Source organism: Felis catus, chromosome D2 (assembly GCF_018350175.1).
Source record: "Felis catus isolate Fca126 chromosome D2, F.catus_Fca126_mat1.0, whole genome shotgun sequence".
Taxonomy (NCBI): domain Eukaryota; kingdom Metazoa; phylum Chordata; class Mammalia; order Carnivora; family Felidae; genus Felis; species Felis catus.
The window spans coordinates 74,742,583-74,752,058 of record NC_058378.1 but is presented as its reverse complement, the minus strand read 5'-3'; the positions used below and the strand labels follow the sequence as shown (position 1 = coordinate 74,752,058).

General features: G+C 42.5%; 1 protein-coding gene across 2 annotated transcripts in view; it reads left to right on the top strand.

Moving 5' to 3' along the window:
- The first annotated feature begins 396 nt into the window (after window positions 1-396).
- FAM204A (family with sequence similarity 204 member A) overlaps window positions 397-9,476 on the top strand; it is a 35,845-nt gene continuing 26,765 nt past the window's right edge. For both annotated transcript variants that reach the window (XM_003994454.5, XM_006938216.5), the window contains exons 1-5: window positions 397-506; window positions 5,266-5,507; window positions 6,053-6,140; window positions 6,280-6,310; window positions 6,472-6,571. In XM_003994454.5, the coding sequence (XP_003994503.2) occupies window positions 434-506; window positions 5,266-5,507; window positions 6,053-6,140; window positions 6,280-6,310; window positions 6,472-6,571 (534 nt within the window). In that variant the 5' untranslated portion in view covers window positions 397-433. The remainder of the gene's footprint in view (window positions 507-5,265; window positions 5,508-6,052; window positions 6,141-6,279; window positions 6,311-6,471; window positions 6,572-9,476) is intronic.

Genomic DNA, 9,476 nt, shown 5'->3' with positions numbered 1-9,476 from the left:
CACCAGGAGAGCAGGAGTCGGGACTGTTTTTCGCTAAACAAGGCTGGCACGGTGCCTGTTCAATAAATACGTACAGAAGGAAAAAAAAAAAAAAAGGAAGGCAGGGAAGAAAGAGGGAGCGAGGGGTAAAAGGATGAATGAATGGAAACGTTCCCAGGAGAGCCTAGAGAGCACCTCCCTCCTTGGGGAATGAACTCAGTTCAAAGTCTAAGCCAATACTTTCCTCACCCCCAACACCAGTGAGCAGCAGGGAATGGGGAAGAAAAAAAAAACAAAGCCTTTAAAAACGTTTAGAAGAAAGGGGGGAAACGGTAAGAGAAAAGAAGTAGAAAGAGACGAATCCATTGCTGCAAATAGATTTCGAAACGGAGCTAAGCGCGGCCGGTTGCCATGACGACCCCGAGGCCAGAACGGCCCCAGCCCATTGGCCGAGATGCCGGAGCCAATGAGAAGGCGCGGTGTTGGCGGGGTCATAAGATGGCTGCCGGGCGGCCGGCTCCTGACGGGTGAGTACCGCTGATCGCCGGGGCCGCCTTTCCGCCGGCCGGGGCTCCGACGAGACGGGTCCGGGAGGGCCGGGTGCGGGGAGCGGGCGAGCCAGTATGGGCGGCCTCACAGCCTCACGGCCGAGCCAGCAAAGCCCCCGCCGGGGCCCACGGGCGCGTTGGTGGGGCTGGCCTCTGCTTGGCTCGGAAGGGGCGTCGCAGCGCCTTCCCGAGCTTGTTGGTGGCAGAGGGGTTCTCCGTCCCACCCCAAAGTGAGAGGGTGGGGGAAGAGGCTTTCTTTCGGGGAAGCAGGCTCCTGTTTACAACTGCTGTATCCCGGGGAAAGAGCTGCTGTTAGTGCCAGTGTCAGCAGGCTAGACGTCCTGCCCCCGATTGTGCGGCGCTTAGTTCTGTGCCCGGGATGGGATTCTTCCCGTTTGGGGATCCGAGCGTGGCCCTGCCGCCGGAGAGCCTGCCGAGCTCGGGGTGGTGCCGCCCTGCAGGAAGAGGTGTACCTTTCTAGAGCCACCCTCTTGCAGTAAGTATTCTCACGGCGGCATCCGACTTAAAAACGAGCCGCCAAATGTTATTGGTGAACTGTCAGTCTTTTCCATGCAGGGTCTTGGGACGTGTTTTCCAGGCCTGGATTAAACAAATACCGCCTCGCATTGAAACTTACGCATACGTACAAAGTCCTGCTCAATAGTTTGGGTAATCGGATTGGGACCTTAAATTGGAAGTCAGGCCTCTGATTCAGTTGAACCTGAATGTTGATGCATACTTAAAAGTGTTGTTGTTAAGTAACTAATTCCAAGTCACAGAAGCCGATTATCGTGCAAATTGTTTTAACATTGATGGTGGATGGTGGTTTATGAGTGTTACACAAAAGTCAAGATTAGATTCAGATCAGACAAAATTCAGATTTCTGTGGTTATGTCTAATTGAATATAAAATACGGGAAATAAGACAGCTTCATATAGTGACAGTGGAATTGAAATTCTGGAGTATCAGAGACGGGAGACCTTTACCCATTAAACTGCTCAGATTGGGTTTTGGTGACAGGCAATTGCCTGATCTTCCAGAAAATTTGACATTATTACCCACACCTCTGACCGTGAGTTTTATGTATACAAGTTAGTATAGCATCTTAGATAACTTTCTGCACTTAAAGAGTGAGAAAAAATTTTTTCTTGATCAAATGATAACAGAATTACAGGCTAAGGTCATTCTTCATATCCACTCTCAAATCTTTGTCTCCAAGAATATATTACTGCTCAAACTCTGCCCCCTAAAAGCTTTTGAGTTGAAGCCATCCAGTTCTGTTTTTGTAAAACAAACAGGTCACAATGCATCAGGCAAGTCAGTTACTTCACCTTAAAAGGGATTTAGATAGTAATTCCTAGTGGAACGGTTGCTGTAGGGATTAACGGGAAAAGAGTTTCTGTCACATTGTTTATATGCATTGACTTGATTTGTTTTTCTTTCTAGTTGTTTCTTGTGTTGTAACTGGAGTCCCTTTTGCTTTCTCCAGAGCATCTTTCAGGTGTTTTGTCTGACACGCAGTCTTACTGAAAACTAGAAATCTTGGCTATGGTGGCTGGGTTGAAGAGAGAAACCTTATCTACTGGGGTATTGGGGTTTAATCAGTGTTGCCTCTGACTCGTATATCACGTCTCTTGAGAATGGCGGAGTAGTTTTCACATTGAAAGGGTAATTTGGAATGACTTGCTTTAAAATAAGGCACGGGGTGAGGGACGCTTCAACGAACTAGAGAGTCACTTTTCGGAGCAGCCAAAACAGGGGTAACAGGAGGCCGAACGTGGTACAATTGGAAGCGTGTGAATGACATATAGATGCTACGAATTTAGACTGTTTTCAAACGTGAACCCAAAGCAAGTCGCGAAGCAGCCCCTCCATATTGGCTGATTTACACTTTGGCTGCTGCTCACGTGGACAGCTCAACCTTGCAGGCTCCTCAGTGACTTATCTGTGCTTGTCGGTGGTCGTCGAGTTGCCTTTGTCTGTCCCTCTATTTTTTTTTTTTTTTTAATGTTTTAAACAGTCACAGGAGAATGGCACAGACATTTGAACATCCCTTTAAAGATGTTCAGGAATCGAGTTCAGAAACGTGCGTTATTTGAATTTTGTCTCATTTTATGGATTTGGATGTCGAATCTGGTATTTAAAGTTTATTTTGATTTTTCTTTTTTTCTCTGTGGGCACACACAAGGAATTATCATACCAGCCAGTGTCCTCCCGAAGACAACCCTTAATGCCACATCAACAAGCGCTAAAAACAGATGATTGTGAGGAAGCCTAAAAGTGATCCAAAAATGCTGGAGAGCCGGCGGGGAAAGGCCACTCCAGGGCAACTGACAGTGTTCCCCAGCGTGAGGCACGTTTGGATGCCCAAGGCGTAGACCCACCCTGTAGGGACGCCGAAGTAGTGCTCTAGTGGGAAAACTGTGCCCGTCAGAGAGGCACCTGCCTTTCCTTAGCAGCCACAGCTGACGGCGTGGGCCAAGTCGTACTTGGCTGCTGACGGACAGAGGTGTGCTGTGTGTGTAGAGTGTCGGCTCCACGAGGTTAGGTATTTTTGCCCATTTTGTCCACTGCTGTCCCCGTGTGTTAAAGAGTGCCCGGCACACAGTGGCCATGCACAAGACGCTGTGGACAGGGGAGAGAAACAGGGGCTTCAAACATAGAGCCCCAGTTGTGCTAAGAAAGCTAAATCTGAAATTTGTTACTGTCCTTAAATTATGAAATGGATAATGAGCCTAAAGGTATATTACAGGTCAGCGGCAAAGTCACGTTGGTGCTTTTTATCATTCCCCCCCTCCGTCTGCTCCTCAGAACGCTAGAAATATTTTTATTGATAGCATAACGTCCATTTTTCAATAGTGGCATATTTCACGTGATGTCTTTTGTGCTACCAAAGCATCTATTACCCATTTCAAATATTAAAACCCCCAGGTCAGGTTTAGGATGGATCCAGGCCTTACGGGGCTTGGAGCTTATGTAATTTTGGGTCTCCTCCTTAAGAAAAGGAATACAGATTCTAAATAGAAAATTAGGTATAATGCTTTGGAACGAACGACCTGTGCAAAAGAGGAGCCTTGAAACTTGGGCTCCATTATCTTCCTGCTTCTGGTTTTATTGTTCCATTCAGGAAACCAGACACCAGTATTTTTTATAGAAATTTCTGTTAGATCGTGGAAATCCGGGAAGTAAATGACTTGTATCAATGCAGCGAATGCACCTCCACCTTAGAAACCTCAAAACTACCTACCTTGTGAATGTCGCCACCCACAATAGAAATTATAAAAATGTAATGTGTGGTCACAAGAATACTAATAGCAAGAAGAGCTTAGCATTGATCCAGCCCCTAGAACCTCCCAAACTGTGATGAGCGTTTTCATAGCTTATCTCATTTAATTCTCAGAATAACCCTGTACCCAATATAATTATCCTCGTATCACAGAAGAAAAAAATTGCGGGTCAAAGGTGGTGAAAATGATTTGCTGGTGTGTGGTGGGGTGAGGATTACAATTGGAGCAGTTAGCTATCAGAGCCCTTCTTAAAAAGCCCAAAGAGTATTTTGGTGAGGCTATTTCAGAGGGCTAACAACTGATGAGGCTGCACCCAAACTGCCAGAAATAAGATCTGATTCTTTTGACCTGGGAGGAGGTCCTTAAAGGTTATCAAGAATCCGTTATTCAGATCAATGCAAAATCCGTAATGCTTTTTTTTTTTGTCTCAGAGACAATGGTGATGGTTTTCTCATTAGGTTGATCACAATAGGAGGCAGAAAACTCAGCAAAAAATATTCCGATCCTTGCATTTTATTTATTCTTTGAAGTTGATAGTGAATCATGAGCAGTACAACCAACTTCTCTTTTTTTAAGGCATCTTTTGAACCGAGTGGCTTTGACTGAATATGTGTGCTAGAATAGACTGTGCCAGGAGATGAGTAGTGAAAATGTCCTCAATTATCGTAATTTTAGCAAATGCTTGTAACTCCAATTTTTAAAAATCACTTTTGATAAACTTAACAGCGGTTAATGTTCTCTCTACCAATGCGCCATAGAGCTAATGATAAATATTATCCTGAACTTTCACCCTAGTTTCCTAAATACAGTATTTTTATTCAAAAAAGCTATATGTTTTTATTAAACGGTTAGGATTATACTCCATTTGGTATTATTTTAGCAAACAGTGTAAGAATAAAAACTAGGACATTCTTTTTACCACCATGCTTTCCTCAAACTACCTGCGCAGCCTAAAATTTTTCTTTTGAAAATTGTTCTTCTACTCCTTAGACAATAAGTCCCCTGAAAGTTCCAATTTCAAATACTGGTGAAAATCCGACTTTAGTTTCTTTCTTTAATTGTGTTAGCTTGAAATACAATATTATAAATCTTAAATTGTGTGAGCGTATGTTTTTAGACCCTTAACATTCTTGAACAATGAATGCTTTTACTGAATTTATTTTTTTTTAGACAAAATTATCCATATATTAGAGATCCAGGTCCTATTTTCTTTAAGTCATTCATCTGTAGGTGTGTCTTATAACAGATTTAAACAAGACCAAAAAAAATTTATCCAAGCAAAGATTTCAATTATTTTAATACGGAAGGTGCATCCCATCCCATTTTAGATTAAAAGAAGGAAAGCATATGTGGACTGTTCCCAAACCATTGGGATAATTGCTAGACTCTTGGGGTTTTAAATTTCTTTCCATTTCTACTTTGTACGTCTACATTCATCTTTTTCCCTTTAGAAGAAAAGATGTGGAGTGGGCTGCTACCTCCTGGCCTAAATGAAAGTGATATTGAGTTGAATTCTGAAGATGAAGCCCCATTAAAGAACTCTGGACTTAACTTACAGGAAGATAACGAAGATGGGGCCATTACAAAAACAGAGATCTCAGATTTCCCTACAGATGGACCAAAACCCGACGTGGAGGCAAATGTAAATGCCTATGAAGAGTGCCCCTCTGGAGTTCCCTTCAATATGTGGAATGTAGGTTCTCTGTGATGTGTTCTTATTGAAGCCGGTGCCTGTGTGTTTGTGCATGCTCCTGTGTGTGTTTCTGCTGTGGTCAGAACGCCTGTGTTCTGGGGAGATGAGAGGTAGGGAAGATTGACTCAGAGTACTCTGTGGGTCTGCGGTCAACCCGTTGGCCACTCAGGTACTTGCTTTCATTTTTATTTTGTTTTTTATAAAAAGAGGAAGAAAAAAACTGGTAGGATTAGCTACTTTGCCTAACATAATACATGAGTTTCTATCCTAATTTGATCTCTTTGTCATCTGTATGAGTCATTGAATTTTACTCTCAGATAATCAGATTGACTTAGGTAGAAATAGATGAAGATAAAAACTCAGATTGTGAAGGAGTCTTAGAGAATAGAGTATCTCAAGAAGAACTGAACTCCTTTTGTTAAATTTGTGTTTTTATAAATGCTAGAATATATTTTTAATCCGTAACATGTTTGTAATTTTTTGAATATGTGCCTTGCTTCAAAATGTATTTGTTTCTTGTTTTTCTTTTTTTAACTTTTATATAGAAATTTCAAGAATTGCATAAAAAACATTCTGAACAGAAAAGCTCAGCATCAGGATTCAGAAGAAGGAAAAGAAAACGCTCCAGGAAAGGTGCTTTGTTTTAATTCAAGTTAGTTGTCAGTAGTGCTAATGTTAAGTTGTGACTAATTGAGCTCAACAATTTTTAATAAACATAATTTTGAAATACAAATGAATACTCAGGTATTGACACTTTGTGAATTCTTTTCAGGTAAATTGAAGAATGAAGAAGAGTCTCAAAGGTGGGTAGAATTTAAAATGTTCGCCTATTCTGGACAGTATTGTAATACTTATAGCAATAGTTGAACTACTTACCTCTGAAACATAGGAACTAGTTTCTGTAGTTCGTAACTGTGGTGACCAATTAAAAACACTAAAAATGAGTTCTTGTCTCTTCTTTCAGTGCCCAGACCTCAAGTGAAGCCCAGTGGAAGGAGCTCACTCAGTATTTTGGAATCAATGATAGGTTTGACCCCCCTGTTAAAAAGAAAAAAATTGACAAGGTAAGATACTTTTTTATGGCCTCTTACATTAGTCAGTAGAAAATGTTTGAAAATTAGGGGCGCCTGGGTGGCGCAGTCGGTTAAGCGTCCGACTTCAGCCAGGTCACGATCTCGCGGTCCGGGAGTTCGAGCCCCGCGTCAGGCTCTGGGCTGATGGCTCAGAGCCTGGAGCCTGTTTCCGATTCTGTGTCTCCCTCTCTCTCTCTGCCCCTCCCCCGTTCATGCTCTGTCTCTCTCTGTCCCAAAAATAAATAAACATTGAAAAAAAAATTAAAAAAAAAAATGTTTGAAAATTGTAATGCTTGTAATTTGAAAATGTTTGTAATGAATTCAGTGAAAAAGTTAAAACACTTCCTGTGTGCCAAACAAGATGCTAGGTAAACATGTAAATATGTAGTTATAAATAATTAAAAAAAAAAAAAAGGCTGTTAAGAAGGAAGTAAACAGGATTGTTGTAAAGAAATTTAAAATGGATACCCCACTTTAGGTGGTCAGGGAGGGCCTTTCTTGGAAGATGCCATTCCATTGAGACCTGAAGGATAGGAAGGAACCATCCATACACAGAATGCTCGTGAAGAAGTAATAACCTGCGTAAAGGTCCTGGGGAAGAAAGAGTCATCATGGGACATTTGAGTAACTGTAAGAAGGTCAGCCTGGCTGGAATGGAGTCAGTGAGGAGAGTGGCCCAGGATAGGATTGGAGAGGCAGGCAGCCAGGAACCAAAGCATGAAGCACCTTAAGGGCCCTGGTAAGGAATTGGGTTTTAGTTACAGTGCAGTTGAGAGTCATTCAAGGGTTTTAAGTTAAGAGAGTGTTATGATCGAAGTTGTGTTTAAAAAGATTGCTCTTGTGTGGAGAATAGACTGTGGATCAGCAAAAGTAGGCAAGAAGAGAACAGGTAAGAGTCTCTTCTGGGCACAAGAGGACGGTGACTTGAACAAGAATGCTGCTACAGAAGATGGAGAAGAGTGGACAGATTTGAGGTCTACTGTAGAAGGAGAGTTGGCAGTATTTGTTATTTGCCTCTGATGCTTGTGAAGTGATAGGATTTGGGGCGTGAGGAGGGAAAGAGAGCCATTCACGTGTTACCTTCAGCAGTGGTATGAACAGTGATGCTAGTTACGAACGTGGGAAGGCTGGGGAGGGGAGAAGATTTAGGGTGGCCTCTGTCCAAAGTTCAGTTCGGGGCATGGGTGGTATGAGCAGGCAGGAATAGAGAGACGGTTGGTAAAATGAGGCAAGAACTCAGGACAATCTGAGCTGGAGATACACAGTTGGACATCCTCAGTCTATAGATGATGTGAATCCTTAGTAGAGTCTTGAATGAGTGAGTAACTTACATATTCACATCCTGGACTCCAGGAGCATGAAAACTGAGCACTGAACGGTAGGGCTAGAGGCTCAGGGGCCTGCCTGGTTGAAGCCCAGGAATATTGTATCCTGCCTGTGTAGACAGATTCCTCCTTCGTGAATCATTTCTGTAGATCACTGTGTGTACACAGAGACCATTACCATTTACTGATTAATCAGTATTTCTTGTGAAATAGATCTCAGACTGTAAACCCATCGTTGGGGGGTATTGCATCATTGAGGGCACGTGCATTAAGGAACTGACAGCAGAACTTTGCATATAAACCTTTTGATTCCAGCTTTGCTAAGAATTCTTGTCAAGTTCTAGAGCACTGGGGACTTGAAACTAGGATCACTTTCTCCTACATCATTGCTGCTTCTGAGCAATCTCTTTTTCACAAATGTTCAAGCAGGTGCAGAAGTGCTTAGATGCCTACAAAGAAAGATCACATGAAAACCCAGGCTTTATGACCCCATTCTCAGTCCTCTGGCTTCACCGCAGAAGCGCTGGTCGGCACTTTAAAGTGTCGTTGTCCTGTTCTGGACCCCTGTGATTGTGGTGGGCTGGGAGGACTGGTTTTGTGAGAAGGATGCTCTCGATTGCATAAGCTTGTTCTACAGCACGAGGGAGGAGGGTCATGCCGTGGTGGTGGGCCGGGCTCTGGCCGACCTGCAGAGTCCCCACCGCTGGTTGTTCTTTCGAGGGAAGGAATGGTTCAGTATTGCTTCTCATAGGAAATTGTTTTGAAGTTTTACTCCTGAATTAGGTGGTCTTTGATCTTCAATTAATTATAGCACTTGTTATGTTTTTTCATAACTGTTGACTTTAGAGTGTCTAAACGAGTTTCATAGTTGAAGTTAGGGCTCTGAAGTTAAATTTTAAATTTAAATTTTTAACTGTTCTGAAGAGTAGAAAATTTGAGAGATTTTCTTTTTAAAGTCTCTCCGTATCAGATTGTTATTATTACCTTATATACGAAATTGTCCCTTCTTGATATGGGTCAGATACGGCTGTCATTCATTGTCAAAAATTTGAGGTTTGTGTAGAGGAGCCTTATGAATACTAGGATTCCTTGTGCAAAATCTTTTAAATGACTCAGTTTTATGAACTAGTCTTCTCTTTCACATTATACATTAGATGTGTTCTAGGAAAAGAAGTTTTTTTTTTTTTTAATTTAAAAAAAAATTTTTTTTTTTCAACATTTATTTATTTTTGGGACAGAGAGAGACAGAGCATGAACGGGGGAGGGGCAGAGAGAGAGGGAGACACAGAATCGGAAACAGGCTCCAGGCTCTGAGCCATCAGCCCAGAGCCTGACGCGGAGCTTGAACTCCCGGACCGCGAGATCGTGACCTGGCTGAAGTCGGACGCTTAACCGACTGCGCCACCCAGGCGCCCCGGAAAAGAAGTTTTAAGTCAAGCATCATTTTAAAAACAGTGATCTATTTTATGAGTTTGGGTTTTGTTAATGGTAGATATCCTCTATATGAGTGACATCTGACTAAGAAAGTTACGGCGTTTTTCTAATCAAGGAAACTGGTGCTGGCCAGACTT